The 27833-nt window shown below is 39.8% G+C and overlaps 1 protein-coding gene across 3 annotated transcripts in view; it reads left to right on the top strand.

Moving 5' to 3' along the window:
• Nucleotides 1-24743, top strand: part of MRPL30 (mitochondrial ribosomal protein L30) — a 28714-nt gene extending 3971 nt beyond the window's left edge. Inside the window, exons 2-7 of one of the 3 annotated variants that reach the window (XR_001715950.4) lie at nt 1151-1228; nt 3152-3232; nt 9701-9847; nt 10067-10140; nt 10525-10708; nt 24650-24743. Coding sequence is in view for 1 of the 3 variants with exons in the window: in XM_515648.6 (XP_515648.3) it covers nt 1178-1228; nt 3152-3232; nt 9701-9847; nt 10067-10140; nt 10525-10657 (486 nt within the window). In the remaining 2 variants the exon portion in view is untranslated. Of the gene's footprint in view, nt 1-1150; nt 1229-3151; nt 3233-9700; nt 9848-10066; nt 10141-10524; nt 12580-24649 lie in introns of those variants that run through there. The other 2 variants (XR_678250.5, XM_515648.6) reach the window with 2 other exon arrangements.
• The last annotated feature ends 3090 nt before the right edge of the window (nt 24744-27833 follow it).

Raw genomic sequence — 27833 nt, 5'->3', positions numbered from 1 at the left:
TGAGTGAGCATTACCACCTGAGCTCCACTGCCTGTCAGAGCAGTCCAACATTAGATTCTCATAGGAGCGTGAACGCTACTGTGAACTGTGCATGCAAGGGATCTAGATTGCATGCTCCTTATAAGAATCTAACGCCTGATGATCTGAGGTGAACAGTTTCATCCGGAAACCTTCCCTTCCACCCCTCCCTATCTGTGGAAAAATTGTCTTCCATGAAACTGGTCCAGTGTCAGAAAGGTTGGGGACTGCAGTTTTAAGAGTATTCTTATTAGCTTTGTAATAATTTAATAATAATAAAAGCTACCATTTATTGAGGGCTTCCCACATGCCAGGTACTGTTTTAGGTGCTTTGTAGAATAACTCATTTGCAAGACAGGTATTTTCTTTCTTTTCTGGGGGAAAAATTGTAACGCACAAATTAAGTAACCTGTCCGAGATATACATGTAGTTCATGAACTTAATCTTTCTGCTGTCAATATAAGTCAGTATAGTAGGCTACAGTTGTTTTGTGTCTAATTAAATAAATATGACCTTTTTAGGTTATAGAAGCAATGCGTGTGCATTGAGAATAGTTTAAAAAGTACAAACAAGCAAAAAAAATTCTACTTTTTAACAGAAAGGTGTTATGATTTAGTGAAAATGCACTTGCCTAGGAATTAGGAGAATGGGGTTCCAGACCACAAACTTTATTGATAGCTGGATGCACTTGGATAAGTTATTGAACTTTCTGGAATTCGTGATCCTCATTCATAAAGTAAGGATGTGGGCAGTCAGTTCTAATTATAGGAGTTGGAATTTCTTCAGTCCCTTCTAGCTCTTTAATTTTCTGTGATTCTATGGCAAAGCATTCTTTATCTGCCTTCATTGTTGAAGAAGACACTTTAAATGATAGTAATTTTGTGGAATCAATCTAGGACTGACTCATTTGATGAAAGTGGGATGTGGTTAATGTGTATAATTACTACCTGTGGTTGAATAAAACATTTATAAATTAATTTGTGCCCTTATTGTATTAAAATAACCAATAATTTTACCGTTAAACTTAAGTTTACAATTAATTTGCTGCTTAGTTTTTTAATACTAGAGAAGGGGAAACCTGTTCATTTCCAAGACATAGTTGACTGATGGGTCTACTTCCTACTTCCCACAGCCTCTAAAGAGAGCAATCACTACACTTATGGCTGGGATTTTGCGCTTAGTAGTTCAATGGCCCCCAGGCAGACTACAGGTAAGTGTTTCTTTTCAAGAATTTGTCTTTTCTACCCCTTATGAATTTTTTTTTTAATCATTACAAGGCAAGCTAAGTTCTTTTTTTTATTTTTTTGAGACGGAGTCTCTCTCTGTCACCCAGGCTGGAGTGCAGTGGCACAATCTGGGCTCACTGTAGTCTCCGCCTCCCTGATTCAAGCAATTCTCCGGCCTCAGCCTCCTGAGTAGCTGGGACTACAGGTGTCTGCCACTATGCCTGGCTAATTTTTGTATTTTTCATATACTCGGGGGTTTCACCATATTGGCCAGGCTGGTCTCCAACTCCTGACCTTGTGATCCACCTGCCCCAGCCACCCAAAATTAAGTTATTTCACCAGTTCCTTTTCGAAATTGTTTAGATATTGAGAGTTAATCTTGTTTATATATGGTTTTTTCTGCTGTTTTATCCCTAAAGATCTAGAATCAAAAAAGATATTTTTCTGGAAAACATGCCAATAAAAAATGGCTGTCATTGATTCCCCTTGGTCTGTCTTAATCTTAAAGTTTTAGGTTGTTTTTCCCCTTAGATTACAGAAGGAGTGCATTTTCAATAATAAAATATTAGAAAAATATAGAAAATCAGAAGGAAGAGAAATAATCTCTAAGAGACCCTCAGTGTTAGTATTTTCATGTATCTCCTTCTAGGCTTGCTTTTAGAAAGTGCAGTGGTGCTGCCTAATCTGCTCATAAGGGCCAGAGCCTAGATGAGCCTATTGACCTGCTCCTGGCTGCAGATGACAGCAATGTAAGGGGCTTTGTATATATTACCTTAACCTCAGATTAATCCTGTGAGGTCAATATGAGTTCCTTTTTAGAGCTGAGGAAACTGACCCTCTGAGAGAGTAAGTGTCTCATGTCTCACAGCTGGTAGGCAGCAGAACTCAGCCCAGTGCCTGTCTTCTAGTGGTTTATGCCATCTCTGCAATGCAGGAAATGCTGGGAGGGAATGATGGGAATGACTGTTGCCCATTCCCACAGCAGTATCCTGGTATGAAAGGTTGGCAGTGAATCCTTTTTCTTCAGCAGCCTGAGAGAAATGGGATTGGAGGAATGTAGAGCAGGAACAAGAAGTAGGAACTAGGAGTGATGACATTGTTAGAACTAGGAGGGAAACTAGAAACTCATTTTGGATTTCTTTTGTATTGTCTTGTTAAATGTGAGTTATTGCACATTGTCTAGAGCAAGAGTTGATAAACTATGGCCTTTAGGCCAAATTCAGCCTGCCACCTATTTTTGTAAATAACAGTTTTATTGAAAAATAGCCACACCCGGCTGGGCACGGTGGCTCACGCTTGTAATCCCAGCACGTTGGGAGGCCAAGGTGGACGGATCACGAGGTCAGGAGATCGAGATCATCCTGGCTAACACGGTGAAACCCTATCTCTACTAAAAATACAAAAAAAAATTAGCTGGACATGGTGGTGGGCGCCTGTAGTCCCAGCTATTCAGAAGGCTGAGGCAAGAGAATGGCGTGAACCCAGGAGGCAGAGGTTGCAGTGAGCCGAGATTGCGCCAGTGCAGTCCAGCCTGGGTGACAGAGCGAGACTCTGTCTCAAAAAAAAAAAAAGAAAAGTTTGCATATTGTCTGACTGCTTTTACCCTGTGATGGCCAAGCTGAGTTTTGGCAATGGAGACTACATAGCTCTAGAGCTGGAAATGTTTACTATCTGGTCCTTTACAGAAAACGGTTACCAATCCGTGGTCTAAAAGTATATTTATATGCTTTTAGCTTTATATGATGTTAGTGCTTAGATGGGATGCATTCACTCAGCTAGGGAGCTAAGATATACCTTTAATAATTATAGGGTAGGTTGGAACAGACTTCTGTTACCTAAAGATTGGTGGGTATGGATTTCTGTACTGACAGAATTCTAAAAAACAAATGATTTATATCATATTTTAGACCATGACAAAAGGTGTGGAGTCTCTTATTTGTACAGATTGGATTCGTCACAAATTCACCAGATCAAGAATTCCAGAAAAAGTAAGAACAAAGTTTGATTTTTTTTTAATGTTAGTGTTGTTTTAAAAAATGTTTTAAGTGGTACCCGTTTTTGTAATATTGAAAGATTTTATGTTAAATTATATGTGGATGTAGGTGGTGGTACAGAGTTTAAAGCATAGTGGGATTTATGTGAATGGTGATCATAAAAATAAAACTGTTCTATCACTTGTGTCACTGGCCTTCACAGTAATGGGTTTTTATTATTTCAGTCTACTTATTCCTGCTTGTGGTTTGTACATGTGTGTTGGTATCACCATTGTCCTGAGAAAGCAGTGGGTCTTCCTACTCAGGCTCTCACTGTGTCACTCTTCATTTTCACTTTCCGTATCGATCATTGTTACTTTGGATCTTTCAGCTTTTTCTATTTCATTTCTGTGTACCTATCATTCTTTTAGATAATATTGACTAAGCCCGCCATTGATTTTTGTTTAAAATTTTTTTTTAAAGAGAGTTTTGCTTTGTTGCCCAGGCTGGAGTGCAGTGGTGCAATCTCAGCTCACTGCAACCTCCGTCTCCCGGGTTCAAACAGTTTTTGTGCCTCAGCCTCCAGAGTATCTGGGACCACAGGCCCGTGCCACCACACCCGGCTAATTTTTGTATTTTTAGTAGAGATGGGGTTTCATCATGTTGCCCAGGCTGGTCTTGCACTCCTGATCTCAAGTGATCCACCCGCCTTGGCCTCCCAAAGTGCTGGGATTACAGGCGCCCGGCCTGTTTTTATTTGTTTTTTAATTAATAGTCTTTATTTCTTAAAGCAGTTTTAGGTTTGCGGAAACATTGATTGCGAAGTATGGAGAGTTCCTATGTGCTCCCTCCGCCCAGCATATACAGTGTCCCCCACAACTGATGAACCAACGGGACACAGTATTATTAACTAAATACCATAGTTTACACTAGTGTTCAGTCTTCATGTTGTGAAGTTCTATGGGTTTTGACAAATGCATAATGTCATGTATCCACTATTACAGTATTATACAGAATAGTTTCACTGCCCTAAGTATCACCTGTGGTTCACCTATTTATCCTTCCCAACTCCTAACCCCTGGCAAGCACTGATCTTTTTATTATCTCCATAGTTTTGCCTTTTCTAGAATGTAATATAGCTGAAATCATATGGTATATAGCCCTTTCAAACTGGCTTCTTTCTCTTAGCAATATACCTGTAAGGTTCCTCCATGTCTTTTTGTGGCTTGCTTGCTTATTTTTTATTGCTGAATAATATCCCATTGCATAGACATACACAGTTTATGTGTGCATTCACCTATGGAAAAACATCTTGGTTGCTTCTAGTTTTGGACAGTAATGAACAAAGCTGCTATAAACATTCATGTATAGATTTTTGTGTGGACATAAATTTCCAACTCATGAGTTAAATACCTGGAGCATAATTGCTGGATTGTATGGTAAAGACTACATTTAGCTTTGTAAAGCCTGGGTTTTTTGTTTATTTGTTTTGGGTGGGGGGTTCCTAATATTTTTTATTGTGGTAAAATACACATATAACATTTACCATCTTAACCACTTTTAAGTGTGCTATTCAATGGCATTAAGTACATTGACACTGTTGTGCAACTATTACAACCATCCATCTCCAGAACTCTTTTCATCTTGCAAAACTGAAACTCTATATCCACTAAATAATAACTGCCAACCTAGGCAACATAAGGAGACCCAGTCTCTACCAAAAAAAAAAAAAAAAAATTAGATGGGTGTTGTGGTACATACCTGTAGTCCTAGCTACTCAGGAGGTTAAGGCTGCAGTGACCTATAATTGTGCCACTGCACTCCAGCCTGGGCAACAGAGCAAGATCCTGTCTCAAAAATTAATAATAATAGTAACTCCCCATTTTCCCCTCTCCCTAGCTTCTGGTGACTACCATTCTCCATTGATTTTCTTAAAAGATAAAACAGTATTACCATTGACTACTTTGATACCTTTAATGTGCTTGGTGTTCTTTTATCAGAAATCTCATCCAGGTACAATGGTTCACACCTGTATTCCTAGCATTTTGGGAGGCTGAGGCAGGAGGATCTCTTGAGTCCAGGAATTCAAGACCAGCCTGGGCAACGTAGTGAGACTCTGTATCTACAAAAAATTTAAAAATTAGCTAGGTGTGGTGGTGCATGCCTGTAGGCCCAACTGCTCAGGAGGCTGAGATGAGAGGATCACTTTAGCAAGAGGTCAAGGGTGTAGTGAGCCATGATCGGATCAGTGCACTCCAGCCTGGGCAACAGAGTGAGACCTTGTCTCAAAACAAAATAAAGAAATCTTTTTTATTTTTCAAGTCATTGTCTTTCCACTGCTATTCTTTCCACAACTATATTGTCTTATATCTTTCCATGTTTCTTACTCTGTATTTCTGGAAGGATAGATACAAATGTTGGCATTCATTTAAAATATGCAAGGCTAGACACAGGCAGGAGAATAACACACACTGGGTCCTGTAGGGGGCGAGTGGAGGGAGACCACCAGGAAAAATAGCTAATGCATGCTGGGCTTCATACCTAGGTGATGGGTTGATAAGTGTAGCAAATAGTGCAGCAGATTGCCATGGCACATGTTTACCTATGTAACAAACCTGCACATCCTATATTTGTGCCCTGGAACTTTAAATAAAATAAATGTGCAAGGCAGTGGTTTTGATCATCAACTGTGATAAATATGAAAACCTTTAAACCTCATGAAAATAGCCCCTGACTATCTTTTTTTTTTTTTTTTTTTTGGAGACGGAGTCTCGCTCTGTCTCCAGGCTGGAGTGTGGTGGCGTGGTCTCGGCTCACTGCAACCTCCATCTCCCGGGTTCAAGCGATTCTCCTGCCTCAGCCTCCCAAGTAGCTGGGATTACAGGCATGTGCCACCACACCCAGCTAATTTTTGTATTTTTAGTAGAGACGGGGTTTCACCATGTTGGCCAGGATGGTCTTGATCTCCTGACCTCGTGATCCACCCCCCTTGGCCTCCCAAAGTGCTGGAATTATAGGCGTGAGCAACCACGCCTGGCCCCTGCCTATCGTCTGAACTTATTCCTGTATTCTCCTGTATTCTCAACTGGTTTCTAGACATTGCTACTTGGATAACTTATAGGTATTTCAAGTTCATATCCAAAATTCAACTCATCTTACTTTCCCTCCAAACAACCAAATAAAAAAGAGGGTGCGTCTCTTGTATTAGTTATGTCAGTTAATGCTACCATCCTCTATCTAATTTCCCAGACTAGAGACATCTGAATCAAGCTCAGCCTCCCTCTTCTTCACCCAACACAAATCCATCTATATTACTGCCCAGAGTTCCCATATCAGTCCTTTTTCTGTTACAGCTACTGTAGTTCAGGCTCTTAAACCATGGTCATAAGTGCCTCCTAACTGGGTTTCCTTGTATCAGTCTCTATCCCCAGTTGGTTTTATTCTTAGGTAAGAGTTTTCTTTGCAAATCTCTTAGAAACATGGTCCCATTGGTTCTAACCTTCATTAACTCTGTATCCCCAGCGGTAATTTCTAAAGGCTCAACATAGTCGCGCATAGTTTAACTTCATCCCCTGCATTACTTTTCATGCTTTTTTCTATATTAGCCACCCTGAACCACTTGCCTTTCCAAAATATTTTGTGCTCCTTCATACTGTTCCTTTAAATATTCTCACCTTTCTTTAGTGCACCTACCCGTTCCTCTGATCTCCACCATCCTTCTCATCCTAATCTCTTCAAAATCTCTAGAAAAATATAAACAAGCAAAACTCACCAAAAAATACTCTTAATCTTACCCACCCCGAGATAACTGCTGCCAACTCCTTCCACATCCTTCTTTGTTGTATGTTTTATTTTTTTCTTTTAGACTAGTCAAGTGCAGTAATGAGGAGGAAAGAGTAGAATAAGGAGTTCAATCTGTGTTGTGTGTTTTAAGATGTGATTCATCTCATATGAATCAATGCTTCTCTAGCTGCTCTCTCTGTTTAGTAATATAATATGAACCTCTCACTGTATACATTTTTTTTTAAGTTCCGGTATACACGTGCAGATTTGTCACATAGGTATACATGGGCCATGGTGGTTTGCTGTACCTATCAACCCGTCATCTAGGTTTTAAGCCCTACATGGATTAGGTGTTTGTCCTAATGGTCTCCCTTTGCCCCCAACTCCCCGTGTGTTCTCATTGCTCAACTCCCACTTATGAGTGAGAACATGCGGTGTTTGGTTTTCTGTTCCTGTATTAGTTTGCTGAGGATGATGGCATCCAGCTTTATCCATGTCCCTGCAAAGGACATGATCTCATTCCTTTTTATGGCTGCATAGTATTCCATGGTGTATATGTACCACATTTTCTTTATCCAGTCTATCATTGATGGGCATTTGGGTTGGTTCCATGTCTTTGCTATTGTAAGTACTGCTTCAATAAACATACATGTGCATGTGTCTTTATAGTAGAATGATTTATATTCCTTTGGGTGTATACCCAGTAATGGGATTGCTGAGTCCAATGGTATTTCTGGTTCTAGATCCTTGAGGAATCACCACACTGTCTTCCACAATGGTTGAACTAATTTACATTCCCACCAATAGTGCAAAACCATAAAAACCTCAGAAGAAAACCTAGGCAATACCATTCAGGACATAGGCATGGGCAAAGCCTTCATGACTAAAACACCAAAAGCAATTGCAACAAAAGCCAAAATTGACAAATGGGATCTAATTAAACTAAAGAGCTTCTGCACAGCAAAAGAAACTCGCATCAGAGTGAGCAGGCAACCTACAGAATGGGAGAAAAATTTTGCAATCTACCCATCTGACAAAGGTCTAATATCCAGAATCTACAAGGAACTTAAATTTACAAGAAAAAAACAAACAATCCCATCAAAAAGTGGGCAAAGGAAATGAACAGACGCTTCTCAAAAGAAGATATTTATGTGGCCAAGAAACATGAAAAAAAGCTCATCATCACTGATCATTAGAGAAATGCAAATCAAAACCACAATGAGATACTACCTCATGCCAGTCAGAGTGACGATTATTAAAAAGTCAAGAAACAATAGATGCTGGCAAGGCTGTGGAGAAATAAGAACACTTTTACACTGTTTACATTTATACAAAACTGTTTTTAATCATGAATGATATTCTTTTTTATTAAAATACCATCTTTTTGGGGGTCAATTTTTTTTCTAAATCTGCTTCCCCAGAAGTATGACTCTTGATCTAATGTCTTTGAGACCTTTATATATATTTTATATGAGTCTTAGAAACAGTATTTATAGAATATATCACATATGCACACTCATGTATTTGGTACAGATGATGCACATAACAGCTTACAACACATAATTGTGTGGACATTTCTTTTTGGTTTTGGGCTCAAGAATATATTATGGCCATCATTCAATGTGAAGACCTGCAAAGATAGTAAACCTCATTCATTTTAATGGTAGTATTGTATCCTATAGGATACATCAGAATTTGTGTATTTGCGCCAGGCGTGGTGGTTCACGCCTGTAATCCTAGCACTTTGGGAGGCCAAGGCAGGCGGATCACAAGGTCAGGAGTTCGAGACCAGCCTGGCCAACATGGTGAGACCCCCATCTCTACCAAAAATAGAAAAATTAGCTGGGCATGGTGGTGTGCGCCTGTAATCCCAGCTACTCGTGAGGCTGAAGCAAGAGAATCGCTTGAACCTTGGGGGCAGAGGTTGCAGTGAGCCAAGATCGTGCCATTGCACTCCAGCCTGGGCGACAGAGCAAGACTCCATCTCAAAAAAAAAAAAAAAGAATTTGTGTATTTGTATCATTTTACTTAGTTTTATTATTTATCATTTTATTTAGAATGGATGCATCATAATGTAGTTATCATAGTGAGGAACACGGGTTGCCTTTAAATTTTTCAGTGTTACAAATAGTGTTAGAATACACATCCTTATTCGGTATATTTTGTATACTTAGAGGAGTGTTTCTGTGGGATAGTTTCTTAGAACCTTTTGATTCTTAGATAATTAATTCAAATATTAGCTCTGTGGAGCTGTTTCTGATCCCTCATAGGCAGAGTTCATTAGTCATTTGCCTGTATTCTCATAATACTTTGTAGATTCTTTTTATAATACTTATGTTTTATTTTCATTTTTAATTTACATGTTTGTTTTCCCACTTGATAGTCAGCTCTTCACCTGAGAATAGGGAGGGAAGAGGATGCAGCCCAGTGCCCAGCTCATAGCAGTGCTTACAGATTCTCCTGACATTTAAATTATTTAGTGTTGTCTGGTTGCTCCTGCTTTGTTCTACAGGTTAAACTCCATCTATCTGCATAATCAGATTGATAGAAATGTTCAATCTGAGGTTGAGGATTACATGGTGATTAAGGATGAGGTAATTATGTAGTTGTGTATGTGTGTGTGTCTTTTAAGAAAAAATGGGAGGTACACAGAAACTGTGTAAGTTAGAAATTTACCATTTATAATTCTTTCCTTTCTAGGTGTTTCAGGCCTCACCTGAAGATCATGAAAAATATGGTGGGGATCCACAGAACCCTCATAAACTGCATATTGTTACCAGAATAAAAAGTACAAGAAGACGTCCATATTGGGAAAAAGATATAATAAAGATGCTTGGATTAGAAAAAGTATGCAATTATTTTAATCATCTTTAGTGTTGTTTACATTTGCTTTAAATTTTATACTTTTAAAACTTTGCAGTATACATTTATTATTTATTTTGTATTACTTAGGGTAATTTATTTATAAATTTGGCTTAGAATGAACCTTCAATTTAACATTTTACTGAAACATGGAACTATCTGCTTTTCAGATTGATAACATTGCTTTGTTGTTGTTGTTCACAGGCACATACCCCTCAAGTTCACAAGAATATCCCTTCAGTGAATGCAAAATTGAAAGTAGTTAAGCATTTGATAAGGTTTGTTGTTTCTTCTCAGCTCTTTTTAAAATGTATTGCCTAGTGTAATTCTAAATGCATTTTTCTTTTTTCGTTAATGTTCTGAAAAAAAACTTTTTAGAAAACTAAAATTTTATTTTGTTTTTTTTTAATTGACACATAATAATTGTACATATTTATGGGGTACATAGTGACGTTTCAATATATATAAAGTATAGTGATCCGATCAGGGTAATTGGCATATCCATCATCTCAGACATTTATCATTTCTTCATGTTGGGAACATTCATCATCCTCCTCCTAGCTATTTGAAACTATGTGTTATTGTTAACTGTAGTTATCCTGCGGGGATATAGAACGCTAGAACGTATTCCTCCTATCTAAACGCATTTTCTTGTGTCACAGAATCAAGCCCTTGAAGTTGCCACAAGGACTTCCAACAGAGGAGAACATGTCTAACACGTGCCTCAAAAGCACTGGGGAGTTAGTAGTGCAGTGGCATCTGAAACCTGTGGAGCAGAAAGCACATGAGTCCTAATGCCCCAGCAGCTTCCGATTGGAAAATGCAAATTGTTTTTATTTAAAGATGGTGAGAAAGTGTTTTCATTAAAATATGTTTTCAAAACCATTTTCAGGCCGGGCACGGTGGCTCACCTGTAATCCCAGCACTTTGGGAGGCCAAGGCGGGCAGATCACCTGAGGTCAAGAGTTCGAGACCAGCCTGACCAACATGGAGAAACCCCCATCTCTACTGAAAATACAGAATTAGCCAGGCATGGTGGCACATGCCTGTAACCCAGCTACTCGGGAGGCTGAAGCAGGAGAATCGCTTGAACCCGGGAGGCAGAGGTTGCAGTGAGCTGAGATGGTGCCACTGTACTCCAGCCTGGGTGATAGGGTGAGACTCCATCTCAGGGGAAAAAAAAAAAATTTTTTTTTCACTGACTAAACCTGCTGCAGCTCTCTTTTACTACAGACTTGGAGATTTTAGTTTAATTTGGTTTAATTCTCTGTCCTTTCCCTTTCACTGTTTCACTCCAAAACGTGTAAGAATGGCAATGTTTGAACATCTGCGTTTGGGTCTACTGCCACCTTAGCAAGCCTCATTAACCATTTTATAAAAATTGCGTTAGTATTGTTGTTGTTGTTTTTGAGATAGGGTCTTGCTCTGTCACCCAAGCTGGAATACAGTGGCATGATTTCAGTTCACCGCAGCCTCGACCTCCCAGGCTCAAGTGATCCTCCCACCTCAGCCTCCAGAGTAGCTAGGACTACAGGCAGTGTGCCACCACATCCAGCTAATTTTTAAAAGTTTTTTCATAGAGACAGGGACTCACTATGTTGTCCAAGCTGGTCTCAAACTCCTGGGTTCAAGCCATCCTCCCGCCTCAGCCTCCCAAAATGCTGGGATTACAGGCATGAGCCACTGTACCCAGCCAAAATTGTTTTCTTTTTTAAGTGAATTCAACAATTTCTGTGAGTGGCTCTTTGCATGAACACTGTGCAAGGTGTTAGAGAAATCCAAAGCTGACCAAAACATGGTCCCCACCTTTTGGAGCTTGCAGTCTGTTCTGGGGAACAGAGATTCAGCCAAAGTCAAGAAACACTGGATGCCAGCTAGATTATCTGTTTTGTGCTTTGGTGTCTATAAGTACATATGTGGATATGGGTTCATTTTATCCCTAAACTTAGTACCAAACCAGCATTTAATATCTAATTATAAATCTAATTTGGCCTAAACTTTATTATTGCATACTGCCTGAACAAAACATATTTGTCTCTATGTAAATTTTTTCCTCATGGAACAAGGGTGTGAAATGAAAATATTTTAGGATTTATTCAAAAACAGACTATTCTGTTTTCAGCTTCAGAATTGTTCTTTGAATCCTAAGGAACCTCTGTCAACAGTTGAGGTTGCTGTTGAAAAGAAAGAAGAAGGAGGCAGAAATCTCTCAGGGAGAATTATTTCCTTTTTTTTCTATTTCAGATACCTGGAGGGGTGGGGAGAAGTAAGAATTGTAAGGGAGGTTCAATAGTGGGGAATTCTGTGACAGCTGATTGAAGATGATGATGAAGAACCTCTGCATTCTAGTTACCCTTTGCTTCCCTTCGCCTCTTGTAAAATTTGGCTTGGCAACAATGACATTGTCATGCTTATTGTCCCAATATCCATCTTGTCGTAGATCTTAATGTTTTTGATCGTTGCGTTAAAGTGGAAGTGCCACCCAGAGTGAAACCAGATCCCATTAATAAATAAGCTTAAAGGCAACTGCAGTTTTAATTCCATAGTTATTGAATATCCAGTGTGTGTAAGGCCTGGAGGGGAGCCAAAGGACACTAACTTCTAAGAGCTCCGTCTAGTTGGAGAGAAACCTGTGTGCCACAACATACAGTGTCCTTGCTTATGTGGGGTCGAAGACATCTGTGAAAATAAAAGCAGCCTCTGCTAATTTAGCGCCATCTCTTTTACTGTGCTAATTTTTTTTTCTTTAGAGACAGGGTCTCACTCTGTCGCCCAGCCTGGAGGGCAGTGGTGTGATTGTAGCTCACTATTACCTCCAACTCTTGGGCTCAAGTGATCCTCCCACCTCAGCCTCCTGAGTAGCTAGGACTACAGATACATGCCACCGCTCCCGGCTAGTATTTTTCAAAATTTTTTGTAGAGCCAAGGTGTTGCTATGTTGTCCACACTGATCTGGAGCTTCTAATCTCAAATGATTCTCCTGCCTCAGCCTCCCAAAGTGCTGGGAATACAGGTGTGAGCCACCATACCTGGCCTTACTGTACTAATATTAATATTGTGTAAATAGGGGAAAATACCATGGTTAATTTTTACTCAAACAGTAAGAAAGTTTGAGTAACTAATTTTAATCTCAACAGCCCATAGCTAGAAGAGGGGATCTAAATGTTAAGTTGAATATTTAGAAATAAAAGTGTCTACAAGAAGAAAAGTCTTTAGTGAAAATATGGGCATAGGCCAGCAGCATTAGCTTTCTATTGCTGCAGAACAAATTACCACAAACTTAGCTGCTTAAAACAACACACACTTATTGTCTCACAATGTTTGTGGGTCGGAAGTCTAGGCGTGGCTTAGCTGGGTAGTCTGTTTAGGATCTCAATGCTGGAAAAACGTGTCTGGCCAGGTGCTCATTGTAGCTTTGACAGGGAAGGGATCTGCTCCCAAGCACTCTCAGGTTGTTGGCAGAATTTGTTTCCTTATGGCTGTAGGATTCATGGCAAGTTGCTTCTTCCAAAACCAGCATTGGAGACAGACTAGCAAGATGGGCACTACACTCTTAGATAATCAAATAAATGCAATCATGTGCCTCGTGTCACCTTTTTTGCATTCCATTCATTAAGAACAAGTTGCAGTTCCTACCTACACTCAAGGAAGGGAGGAATTACACAGAAGTGTGACCACAAGGAGGCAGGGCTCATGGAGGCCTCCTTAAAGTCCCCCAGCCAAACCTGAAAAGTCAATCCTGGACCTTATCATAGTGGCTGTGTAGTTTAGAAGGGTTCTTCAGATTGGCATTCCTTTGCCTCATATCATCACTTCAAAACCCTATAAGGGTTTATTCCTCGGTCTTGACTTTGTGTCTTTGAGGATTGCTTTGTTTAGTGTCACCTGCCTTCTTTCAGGAGGTTTTGCCTGACATCTGGTGGTGACCGTGGCCACCAGGTCAACCCAAACACTACCTTTAAGGACGACTGCAGTTCTCTTAGGGTCTCCTCAATCTAAAATTGTACCTCTTTCAGGCCAAACACCTATTTTCTTCATTTTTTTTTTTTCTCATAAGAATGCTAGCTAGTATGCCTATTATCTAACTGGCACAGTTTCACCAAGGACAGTTTGGAACTACACAGGCCATTTTAGGGAGATTTTGACATGAACAAGATTGCTTCTTTGGGAGGTACCTTAAAATGAAAAGCAAAGAAACTTCCATGCGGAGATTGTCTTGTTTTTCTCAAAATGAGATAATTTTGCTTAACATAAGTAGTATCCCTTCCTTCCTTTCCATACTTTGAGGATTAATAAGGACTAGCTTTTTGATCACACAGCTTGATAAAATTTTCAAGGGTCCAAATTACTGTCTAAACCATTTGCCACTCTTTGTGTATATTTGTCAAAATCTGCTTTTCTATATCAAAACTTTTCTTTCAAGACCTGAGGGAATTAATTAATAAGGAATCCTTGGAACACTGGAAATTCTAAAATAAGAGTCAGATACAAAACACTGGTCACTAAAATTCTTACCTTTATGTATTAGAATGGCAATCAATTAACAAACTGAAAATGTCTTTGGATATTATTTCTGTTTATTTTTTGCCTCAAAATTATTAAATGACATGAAATAAGTGCTCAAGAAGAAAAATGAACAATTCTTCATTTCCTGTTCTCTAGTTTTCCGTAATACCTGGAAAAAAGAAAATTTGTTGGTCACTTTAAAGATAATATAAACAGCTGAACATGGTGCACACCCCGACTCCCCACCCCACTCCCATGCCTGTAATCCTAGCGCTTTGGGATGGCAAGATGGATCACTTGAGTCTAGGAGTTTGAGGCTGTGATGAACTATGATTGCACCACTGCACTCCAGCCTAGGCAACAGGGCGAGATCCTGTCTCAAAAAAGAAAAAAGAAAAACAGAGCGGTACAATTACTGTCTCCCAAAAGATTATTTCCATTATTCTAGATTCACCAGTCCTCCATACCTCTTTTCTTTTTATTATAAAGCTGAACAGGCACTAGGGTACTGATTGAACTAAGTGGAAATCACCAGGGGTCCATTGCTTATTTCGTAAGATCCAGTAGCCAAGACATATTCACCCCATCTGAGAACTATAGCAGTAGCAATAAAAGTGAAAACTTCAGTTGATTTAGTTCCAGGGTTTCCACTAAACTTGACAGCTTCCCATGCTGTGCTATACAGGGTCTTCTACTGACAGTAAACTCGCAGGATTTTTCAGCTACTTACCTAGTCTCCCATGAATTTTGTTGCTTTGCTTTTACACATCACTGGCCTGTATTACAACACTCTAAACTCAGCCACTTCCTTCACCCAAAAAAGCAACCGCCCATAATTGCTTACCCCTCTTAGGGAACGATCCATACCCTGCACAGACTTGGAGATTCCCTTGGAGAACTGATTTAAGATTATTCACACTTAAAAAGTGAAACTAAAAATTGCCAAGTACAGTCAGGCATGGTGGCTCATGCCTGTAATCCCAGCAACTTGGGAGGCTGAGGTGGGGGGATGGCTTGAGTCCAGGAGTTTGAGACCAGCCTGGGCAACATAGTGAGACCCCATGTCTAAAACAAAACAAAACAAAAAATTTTAACTTAGCTGGGTGTGGTAGCACATGCCTGTAGTCCCAGCTGCTGAGGAGACTGAGGTGGGAGGATTGCTTCAGCCTGGGATTTCAAGGCTGCAGTGAGCTATGATTGTGCCACTGCACTACAGCCTGGGCGACAGACTCCCCTGGGGGGGGGCGGGGGGGGAATGCTATGTAGACTATATCATCATAGTCAAAGCTTTTCTCAGAAATCGTATTCATTTAGTTTGGCTAAATTAATTGCCCCCTCCCAGATCTGCCAAGTTACAAAAGTAAATATTTATATTGATACAATAGGAGGTATTTGATGTGGGGGTAGTGTATGACTTTGCAATGCTTTAGAAACAACAACAAAAATCACCTGACCACTACAGGAACCCCTGTAGAATTGACAATGAATTAAAGAGCCTTGACACGCTTTGCTGTTATGGAAGGAGATGGCCATAAGAAAAATGGAAATTAGCAAAACTATTTTGTGATATTACCCACAATAGCAGAGAAGAATTGGCAAAAGTATTGAACCAAGATTGATAGGGTAATTTAAGCATATTGCTGAGGATGTTTCAAATGTGTGTCCCACCTGCCAGTGACATAATCCTGACAAGATCGTTATAACAGGACCTAGGAATCTTGAGGCCCATTGAACACCTTGATTTTCTGTCAGCTAGCCAAGGAGGACTTGATACTATCACAAACATTTCTTGCTGTACTTACACACTACAGGGCAAGCAAAACAGAAAATATTAGGACAAACAAAAAAGCCACCTGACTCCCTAAAAGACCCATCTGGATTCTGGGACATGTTTCTTCACCTGGGTTTTATAATCTGGTATCCCAGCATTAAGACCCATTATAAGACTCATCATCCTTTTGTTTCTGGTAATGGCCTGTTACAGTTGGTTGATGTACACTGTCCAAAATCTGGAATGCTGCTCTGTACCCACTGTCAAGTCAAAGGTCTCAACAGCTCATCCTGCAGCAGGAGAAGGGATTAGCTCTAGCCCAACTACAGACCATGCTTCCGGGACATCCTCCTGGTCTTGACAGTGGTGAAAATCTGTATGTCATGAATTCTGTGGCCTGACTTCACCTGCCCTTGACTAAAGAGGGGGATTGAGGAAAAGAAAAAGCTACTTCTGACAGCCAGGAACTGGCCTGGAACTCTCAGGCCTTGGTGTTTCCAGGAGCTGGCCTGGCCTCACAGGTGGTGTTCTTCTGTTGAACATAAGGAATTTCACAGAACATCAACATCAGATAAAGCTGCACTGAATGTAATGGATCAAGGCAAAAACAAGACCACTCTAGAGTCATGTCTGAGCACAGACCAAAACATGAATGTGATTCAAGTCACAAAAATAACCAAGCATCCACCTATTCTGGCTAATGTGGGTCACTGCAGCTTTGCCAATCACAGCTTGAGCTTCATTTCATTTCTCCCTCCTTCTAGGTAACATTGATTAAGATACCAATCACAGAATTATCTTTCTCCTGACAGCATCCAATCCAGAGCAAAACCTACTTTTTGAAACACTCACCAAAATAACCTGATAAAAGCCCAGATCCTTTCCAAACCCCTCTTCCTGGACTGCTCCACATGGGGACATGGGGTGGTTCTCCTCACTGCAGTGAGCACAGGCCTTCACTTCTCAGTGGACCCGACCAGGCCTGTTTGTCACATCCCTGCTGGAGGGCCTCATGCAGGTCTGTTTGCCCACTGTGTCCCCTGTCTAGGCTCCCAGCAATTATCCCTCATGGTCTCCTCCTGATTAATGGGCCCTGCCCCACCACACTTTTTCCACCCGATCCCTGGCTTTCCTTCTGCCAGCACAGCCTTCTCTACTGTTGCCCCAGCTGTTCTCAGACATTTTCTCACTCCCACCGTGGTGGTAAGCCTTACCACCTCTGCTCCAGAGTCTCAGGCCACTGTGTCCTCTTCACCATCCATCCGACCCCTACCATGTGCTTCCTCATCTTGGCCACCAGGGTCTTCTCGGTCATCAGACCCTACTTCTTTTTTTATTATTATTTTTAATTATTATGGATACATAATAGCTGTATAAATGTATGGGATACATGTGATGTTTTGATACAGGCACATAGTGTGTAATAATTGTATCCAGGTAATTGGTGTATTCACCACCTTGAGCATTTATTATTTCTGTTAGAAACATTCCAATTCAATTTTCAGTTATTTTTAATTATACAAGAAAAATTTGGGAGGCTGAGGTGGCAGGATCACTTGAGGCCAGGTGTTCAAAACCAGCCTGGGCAACATAGCAAGACCCCTTCTTTACAAAAAAATTTTTTTAAATGAGCTGGGTGAGGTGGTGCACACCTGTAGTCCTAGCTACTCAGGAGACTGAGGCAGGAAGATCACCTGAGCTCAGAATTTGAGGCTGCAGTGAGCTATGATTGTGCCACTGCACTCTGGCATGAGCAACAGAGTAAGACACTATCTCTAAAAAATAAAATAAAAAATATGTATATAATAAATTATTGTTGACTGTGGTCACCCTGTTATGCTAATACTAGATCTTATTCACTCTATATTTTTGCACTCATTAACCATCTATACTTTTTCCTCCATCCCCACTACCCTTCCCAGTCTCTGGTAACCATTATTCTACTATCTCTATGATCTCAATTGTGTTAGTTTTTGCATATGAGTGAGAACAAGCAAAATTTGTCTTTTTGTGCCTGGGTTATTTCACTTAACCTAATATCCTACAGTTCCATCTATATTGTTGCAAAAGTTGGGATTCCATTTTTATGGCTCAATAATATTCCATTGTACATATGTACCACATTTTCTTTATCCATTCATCCACTGATAGACACTTAAGTTGATTCCAAATCTTGGCTATTGTGCAGTGTAAATGTAAATCTGCACTCCATGCAATAAACATGGAGTGCAGATATCTCTTCAATATACTGGTCTTTCTTTTGGATATATACTTAACAATGGCATTACTGGATCATATGGTAGCTCTATTTTTAGTTTTTTGAGGAACCTCCATAATGTTCTGCATAGTGGCTGTACTAATTTACATTCCCACCAACAGTGTACAAGGGTTTCCCTTTCTCCACATCTTTGGCAGCATTCGTTATTGTCTGTCTTTTGGATAAAAGCCATTTTAACTGGAGTTAGATATTATCTCATTGTAGTTTTAATTTGCATTTCTCTGATGATTAATGATGTTGAACATTTTCTCACCTACCTGTTAGCCATTCGTATGTCTTCTTCTTCTTTTTTTTTTTTTTGAGAAATGTCTAATCAGATATTTTGCCCATTTTAAAATTGGATTATTTGATTTTTTCCTATTGAGTTGTTTAACCTCCTTATATATTCTGGTTATTAATCTCTTGTCAGATGGGTAGTTTGAAAATATTTTCTCCCATTCTGTTGGTTGTCTCTTCACTTTGTCGATTATTTCTTTTGCTGTGCAGAAGCTTTTTAGCTTGAAGTGATCCCTGTTATCCATATTTGCTTTAGTTGCTTGTGCTTTTGAGGTATTACTCAAGGAGTCTTTGCCCAGATCAATGTCTTGGAGCATTTCCTTAATGTCCTTCTCTTCTCTTCTCTTCTCCTCTTTTCTCTTCCTTTTTCCTTTATTTATTTATTTCTCTTTTCTTCTCTTTCTTTCAACAAGGTCTCACTCTGTCTCCCAGGCTGGAGTACAGTGGTGCATTCATAGCTCACTGCAACCTTGGACTCCTGGGCTCAAGTGATTCCCCGATCTCAGCCACCTGAGTAGCTGAGACTATAGGTGTTAGCCACCACACCTGGCTATTTTTATTTTATTTCTGTAGAGACAAGGTCTTACTATGTTGCCAAGGCTGGTCTTGAATTCCCAATGTTCTCTTTTAGTAGTTTCATAGTTTCAGGTGTCAGATTTAAGTCTTTAAGCCACTTTGATTTGATTTTTTTATATGGTGAGAGATAGGGGTCTAGTTCATTATTCTGCGTATAGACATCTAGTTTTCCCAGCACCATTTATTGAAAAGACTGTTCTTTCCCCAATGTATGTTCTTGGCAGCTTTGTCAAAAATGAGTTCATTGTAGATGTGTGGATTCATTTCTGAATTCTCTACTGTTACATTGGTCTATGTGTCTGTTTTTATACCAGTACCATGCTGTTTCGGATCTCTAGTTCTACAATAAACTTCAAAGTCAGGCAATGTGTTTTTCTGGTTTTGTTATTTTTGTTCAGGATGGATTTGGCTATTCTGGATCTTTTGTGGTTCCATATAAATTTTAGGATAATTTTTTCTATTTCTGTGAAGAATGTTATTGGTATTTTGATAGGGATTGCACTGAATCTGTAGATTGGGTAATATGAACATTTTAACAACATTGATGTTTTTCAATCAATGAACATGGAATATCTTTCTTTTTTTTTTTTTTTTTTTTTTGAGACAAAGTTTCACTCTTGTTTCCCAGGCTGGAGTGTAATGGCACAATTTTGGTTCACCGCAACCTCCGCCTCCTGGGTTGAAATGATTCTCCTGCCTCAGCCTTCGGAGTAGCTGGGATTACAGGCATGCGCCACCATGCCCGGCTAATATTTTGTATTTTTACTAGAGATGGGGTTTCACCAGGTTAGTCAGGCTGGTCTCGAACTCCTGACCTCAGGTGATCTGTTGCAGGAAGTCAGGGACCCTGAACGGAGGGATCTGCCGAAGCCATGACAGAAGAACATAAACTGTGAAGATTTCATGGACATTTATCACTTCCCCAATCAATACTCTTGTAATTTCCTATGCCTGTCTTTACTTTAATCTCTTAATCCTATCATCTTCATAAGCTGAGGATGTATGTCACCTCAGGACCCTGTGATGATTGCATTAACTGCACAAATTGTTCATAAAGCATGTGTGTTTGAACAATGTGAAATCTGGGCACCTTAAGAACAGGATAACAGTGATTTTCAGGGAACAAGGGAGATAACCTTAAAGTCTGGCTGCCTGTGGGCTGGGCTGGACAGAGCCATATTTCTCTTATTACCCAAAACGGGTAAGAGAAATATCGCTGAATTCTTTCCCCAGTAAGGAATATTAATAATTAACAGCCCTGGGGAAAGAATGCATTCCCAGGGAGAGCCTCTAAAATGGCTGCTCTGGGGGTGTCTGTCTTGTGCAGTTGCAAATAAGGGATGAAACACTCCCTGGCCTCCTGCAGCACCCCCAGGCTTGCTAGGATTAGGAAATTCCAGCCTGGCGAATTCTAGTCAGACCGGTTCTCTGCCCTCAAACCTGTTAAGATGTTTATCAATGACAATGCGTGCACAGCGGGACATGGAACTTCATTAGTAAGTCTAGTTTTGCCCTGACCTTGTGATCTCACCCTCACCTTCTGCCTTGTGATCTTTTGTCGCCCTTGAAGCATGTGATCTCTGTGACCCACACCCTGTTTGTACACTCCCTCCCCTTTGAAAATTGCTAATAAAAATTTGCTGGTTTTACGGCTCAGGGGGCATCACGGAACCTGCCAACATGTGATGTCTGCCCCGGACACCCAGCTTTAAAATTTCTCTCTTTTGTACTCTTTCCCTTTATTTCTCAGACCGGCCGACTCTTAGGGAAAATAGAAGAGAACCTATGGTGAAATATTGGGGGTGGTTCCCCCAATAGTGGTCCACCCACCTCAGCCTTCTAAAGTGCTGGGATTACAGGCGTGAGCCACCATGCCTGGCCTATCTTTCCATTTTTTGTGTGTCCTCTTCCATTCTTTCATATGTGTTTTATAGTTTTTATTGTAGAAATATTTCACATGGTGAGCCACCCTGGCATCCCAGGGATGAATTTCACTTGGTTATGATGAATGACCACTTTCATGTGTTGTTGAATTCAGTTTGCTTGTATTTTATTGAGATTTTTTTGCATCTATGTTCATCAGAGGTATTGCCCTGTAGTTTTCTTTTTTGGTATGTCTTTGTCTGTTTTTGGTATCAGAGTAATACTGGCCTTATAGGATTCATTTGGAAGTATTCCCTCCTCCTTGATTTTTTTGTAATAGTTTGAGTAGGATTCATTTTAGTTCTTCTTTAAATGTTTGGTAGATTTCAGCAGTAAAGGAATGAGATCCAGGGCTTTTCTTTGCTGGAAAACTTTTTTTTTTTTTTTCAGACGGAGTCTTGCTCTGTCACCCAGGATGGAGTGTAATGCCACGGTTTCAGCTTACTGCAATCTCTCTGCCTCCTGGCTTCAAGCATTTCTCCTGCCTCAGCCTCCCGAGTAGCTGGGACCACAGGTGCGTGCCACCATGGCTGGCTAATTTTTGTACTTTTAGTAGAGACGGGGTTTCACCATGTTGACCAGGCTGGTCTTGAACTTCTGACCTCAAATGATCCACCTGCTTCAGCCTCCCAAAGTGCTGGGATTACAGGTGTGAGCCACTGTGCCCAGCCTGGAAAACTTTTTACTATCTCTTTGATCTTGTTACTTGTTATTGGTCTATTCCGGTTTTGGATTACTTCATGTTTCAATCTTGTATGTATCTAGGAATTTATCCATTTCTTCTAGGTTTTCCAATTTATTGGCATATAGTTGCTCATAGTGCTTTCTAGTGATCCTTTGAATTTCTGTGGTATCAGTTGTAACATCTCTTTTTAAAATCTCTGATTTCATTTATTTTAGTTTTCTCCCTTTTTTCTTAGCAGGATAAAAGTTTCTCAGTTTGTTTATCTTTTCAAAAAAATCAGTTTTTCATTTCATTTATTTGTTCATTTATTCTTTTTTTTTTTTTTTTTGAGACAGAGACTTGCTCTGTCTCTGTCACCCAGGCTGGAGTGCAGTGGCACAATCTCAACTCACTCTACCCTCTGCCTTCGGGGTTCAAGTGATTCTCATGCCTCTGCCTCTTAAATAACTGGGATTACAGGTGCACATCACCATGCCCAGCTAATTTTTGTGTTTTTAGTAGAGATTGTGTTTCACCATATTGGCCAGGCTGGTCTCGAACTCCTGAGCTGAAGTGATCAGCCCTCATCGGCCTCCCAAAGTGCTAGGATTACAGGCATAAGCCACCATGCCCAGCCTGTATTTTTTTTTTTTTTAGTTTCACTTTTGTTTATTTATGCTCTGATCTTTATTTTTTTTCTACTAATTTTGGATTTGATTTGCTCTTGCTTTTCTAATTATTTAAGATGTATTGTTAATGTATTAGTTTGTTCTCACACTGCTATAAATATACTACCTGAGACTGAGTAATTTATAAGCAAAAGAGGTTTAATTGACTCACAGTTCCACATGGCTGTGGAAGCCTCAAGAAAGTTACAATCAGGGCGGAAGGTGAAGGGAAAGCAAGGCACGTCTTACATAGAAGCAGGTGAGAGAGAGAGAGTGTGTGTGCAGGGGAAGAGCCACACACTTATCAACCAGTTCTCATGAGAATTCTATCACAAGAACAGCAAGCGGTAAGACCACCTCCATGATTCAGTCACCTCCAACCAGGCCACTCCTCTAACATGTGGGGATTACAATTCAAGACAATATTTGGGTGAGGACACAGAGCCAAACCATATCATTTAGGTTGTTTGATGTGAAGTTTTCCTACCTTTTTTGATGTAGGTGCTTATTGCTATAAACTTTCCTCTTAGTGCTGCTTTTCTTGTATCCTGTATGGGTATGTTGTGTTTCCATTTTCATTTGTTTCAAGAGACTTTTAAATTTCCTTCTTGATTTCTTCATTGACCTGCCGGTCATTCTGGAGCATATTGTTTAATTTCCATGTATTTGTATAGTTTCCAGAGTTCTTTCTATTGATTTCTAGTTTTATTACATTATGATCTAAGAAGATACTTGATATTATTTCAATTAAAAAAAAATTTTAAGACTTTGTTTTGTGGCCTAACATATGTTATATTCTTTAGAATGATCCATGTGCTGAGAAGAATGTGTATTCTGTAGCCATTGGATGAAATGTAAATATCTGTTGTGTCCATTTGGTGTATAGTGCAGATTAATCTGATGTTTCTTTGTTGAGTTTCTGTTTGGATGGTCTGTCCAATGCTGAAAGTGGGTGTTGAGGTCTCTAGCTAATATTGTATTGAAATCTATCTCTCTCTTTAGCTCTGATAATATTTGCTTTATAAATCTGGGTGCTCCAGTGTTGGGTACATATATATTTACAGTTGTTATATCCTCTTGCTCCCTTTATCACTATATAATGACCTTTTTTGTCTTTTTTTATAATTTTTGTCTTGAAATATATTTTTTCTGATGTAAGTGTAGCTATTCTTGCTCTTTTTTTGGTTTCCATTTGCATGTAATATCTTTTTTCAACCCTTTATTTTCAGTCTGTGTGTATCTTTATAGGTAAAGTGAGTTTCTTGTAGCCAGCATATAGTTGGGTCTTTTTTCTTAATTCCTTTAGCCACTCTATGTCTTTTAATTAGAAAGTTCAGACCATTTACATTCTATGTTATTGATAGGTAAGGACTTAAACTGTTGCCATTTTGTTATTTGTTTCTGGTTGTTTTTTCAGCCTCTCTTCCCTCCTTCCTTTGGTCTTTCTTTGTGTAAAAGTGATTTTCCCTGATAGTATGTTTTAATTTCTTGATTTTTATTTTTCATGATTTTTATTTTTCATGTATCTCTGTAGGTTTTTTGATTTGAGGTTACTATGCAGCTTGCAAATAACATCTTATAACCTATTATTTTATTTTTTATTTATTTATTTATTTATTTATTTAGATGGAGTCTTGCTCTGTTGTCCAGGCTGGAGTGCAGTGGCGCGATCTCAGCTCACTGCAAGCTCCGCCTCCTGGGTTCACGCCATTCTCCTGCCTCAGCCTCCCAAGTAGCTGGGACTACAGGCGCCCGCCACCACGCCTAGCTAATAACCTATTATTTTAAACTGATAACAACTTAATTCTGATCACAGAAAAACAACAAACAAGCAAAGAGAAAATAAAAACTATCCTTTATCCCCATTTTAAAACTTTTTGTTGTTTCTATTTATATATTTTTATACTATCTCTTGAAAGTCATCATAGTTATTATTTTTGATAGGTTTGTCTTTTAGTCTTCCTATTCAATATATGAGTATGTAACCAATATATGTGTCTTATACATCACAATTACAGTGTTGGGGGTGTTGGGGTATTCTATATGTGTCTGTGTACCCTCTGTTATCAGTGAATTTTAGATGATTGCTTATTGCTTTTTAACATTCTTTTCTTTCCGGTTGAAGAACTCCCTTTAACATGAGGATTGCCTCATGACTGATGCCAATTATTCCCCTTGTGGCCCCCTGTGGTGTGACATGTACTCCCTCTCCGGGGATCCGTGAGTATAGAAAATTATCTTTTCATTGGCAGTCATCTCCTAATCTGTTGGCCTTACTCTACCTAAATAATAATAAAAGCTACTCAAACAAATGGATAGCTTGATGGATGGATGGATGGATAGATAGATAGATAGATAGATAGATAGATAGATAGATAGATAGATAGATAGATTAACAGATGGATGGATGGATAGATAGATAGATAGATAGATAGATAGATAGATAGATATATGAGAGAATAAACACTTAAGTAAGGAAACAAGCAGCTATAGTGACTGCTCCTGTAACACAGTATGGCCCTAACAGCAGCCACAGGGCACACCCCTCTTCCCAATGCACCTATATCCTTATCACCCCAGCACTTCACCCTCATGCTGGGGCTCTGGCCCAGACTCACTGGGATGTGGGAACAAAATGGTAGGTTCTTACAAAAGGAACTTTTTCCTCCTGAAATGAATGCCTCCCTAGGCTCAGTCAGAGCAGGACTTGCAGGAAGGGAGGTAAAGAGCAGCTGGGGCTTCTCACCTGACTCAGGGCCCTGCAGGAAGACAGGAGCACAACACACCTCTCAGCTTTTGTTTTGTCCACTTCGGAAATTTCTAGCTGGTGTGTTTAACCTAATCAATCAGAATCTTGGTGCCTTGATAAATATGTTTCTCACGGTTCAATGTTCCCATGGGTTTGTGGCATCATATTCAACCTCAGAAATATAGATCTGGGCATGGTGGCTCACACCTGTACTCCCAGCACTTTGGGAGGCCAAGGCAGGCAGATCACTTGAGGTCAGGAGTTCAAGATCAGACTGGGCAACATGGTGAAACCCTGTCTCTACTAAAAATACAAAAATTAGCTGAATGTGATGACAGGTGCCTGTAGTCCCAGCTATCTGGGAGGCAGAGGCATGAGAATTGCTTGAACCTGGGAGGCAGAGGTTGCAGTGAGCCGAGATAGTGCCACTGTACTCCAGCCTAGGTGACAGAGCAAGACTCTGTCTAAAAAAAAAAGAAATTCAGACAAGAGGGTCAATAATTTCTCAGGGAGAATTCAACCCTTCTAAAAGAGTAGACCCTAAATTCCAGGTTCCTGTTGGGATGTTGAAGTATTTATTTTACACTGTACCTCATTAAGTTCTCCCTCTTTAGTCTGCAGTCATGCTTACTGAACTTTTTTTTTTTTGAAAGTTAAATTCTGTTTGTCTTGCTCAGTCAGTCTCCTGCTTTGAAGAGTTCTTACTTTTGGTTACAGTTGTCCCCAAACTGTCAGTTTGTCACTTATACTCACATCTCATTTATTGCTTTCTCACACCCTCTGGTTCAGAAATTTGGGGGGCCACTGGCAGGGGGTGTTGCTTTTATTAAGTCATTTTCTATATTTACAATCTTAATTTGGTAAAATCTGTCTGAATGTAGAGCCTTGACTTAGCACAATTGCAAGAAACTGCCTTCTCAAGATGAGAGTATAGAATAGAACTTGGAAAGGGCCCTTGCCCAAAACATCTCCCTATCACTCTGCCAAGGGGTGACATTCCACAATCAGAAGTATAGTTATTTAAATAAGTGTTTTGAGATCTATTGTACAGCATGGTGGCAATAGCTAATAATAATGTAATATATATTTCAAAATTGCTAAGAGAGCAGATTTTAAATGTTCATAGTATGAAAGAGTGATAAGTATATAAGGTGATGGATATGTTAATTAGCCTGATTTAATCATTCCATAATATACATATGTCATCATTCCATAATATACAATATACATATGTCACATTGTACCACGTAAGTAGATACATTTACTATTTGTCAATTAAAAATAAAATAAGTTAAGGCTTTGAGTCTTTAAAATCCCCTAGGAAGGGGCAACTCTTCAGAAAAGAGCGAGGTCTGAGCCACTAACTATCCGAGATGCTCAGGCCAACATTTCAGTCTGATGGGGTTGGGGAAGGAAGTGGGAGTGTGGGGTCCTTGCAAAGCAGCAGCCTAGAGGAGGTCCACCAGGGAGGAAGCCCCAGTTGGGTGTATGAGGGCTAGAGGTGCAGGGCAGATGGGACCTAGAAGGGCACATTCTGCTGACTTAAGGCAGAGTATGAGTTAGGATCATTTTCGTGCTATAAGATAAGCAGTCCCTGAATCTCTTCTCATGGTTTATAGCCAGAATTCACTGGCTAACTGAGCCAGCCTTCACCACTCTGCTGTCACAGCCCGAATCCATTTCCTGTACCTCCCCAATCATTTCAGAGAATTGCAGTCAGCCACAAGATAATAGCTGCACACAGCAATGGCATTTATACCTACAATAAACTATAAGATAAGACTTCCTTTACAAGTCCGTACTAGGCTTGTTCCTGACTTGATTTTAGGGAGAAACTATTGAGTAGTTCAACATAAGTAAGACGTTAGCTGACATTTTTGTTGGTGTCCTTTATCAGATAGAGAGGTTTTTTTCTCTTTCTGGATTGCTAAGAAGTTTTCTTTTTTTTTTTTTTTTAAATCATGGATGCATATTAGATATCGCCAAATGCTTATTCTGCATTCTGAATTTTAAGTCAACCTTAAATTACTGGAGTAAACTCCACTCGGTATTGAATAATTATCTTTCTTATATATTGCTAGATTTATTTAGCTTGCTAAGGTTTTGTTAAGAATTCTGATGGATATTGGTCTTTGACTTTCTTTTCTGTTTTTCTTTTCTTGCAATTTAGCCGCATCCCACTAATTTGGGTATATTATGTTTTCATTATTATACAATTTGTATAATAATTGTTAATGAATAATTTCATTCTTATACAATTTGAAATATTTTCGGCCAGGCATGGTGGCTCACGTCTGTAATCCCAGCACAGGAAACGGAGGTGGGCGCATCACATGAGGTCAGGAGTTCAAGACCAGCCTGGCCAACACGGTGAAGCCTCATCTCTACTAAAAAAACAAATTACAAAAATTAGCCAGGCATGATGGCGGGTGCCTGTAATCCCAGCTACTCGGGAGGCTGAGGTGGGAGAATCGCTTGAACCTGGTAGGCGGAGGTTGCAGTTAGCCAAGATCGCATCCCTGCACTCCTTTCTGGGCCACAGAGCAAGACTCCATCTCCA

This window comes from Pan troglodytes, chromosome 12 (genome assembly GCF_028858775.2).
Source record: "Pan troglodytes isolate AG18354 chromosome 12, NHGRI_mPanTro3-v2.0_pri, whole genome shotgun sequence".
Lineage (NCBI taxonomy): Eukaryota > Metazoa > Chordata > Mammalia > Primates > Hominidae > Pan > Pan troglodytes.
This window is presented reverse-complemented; position numbering and strand designations above follow the sequence as displayed.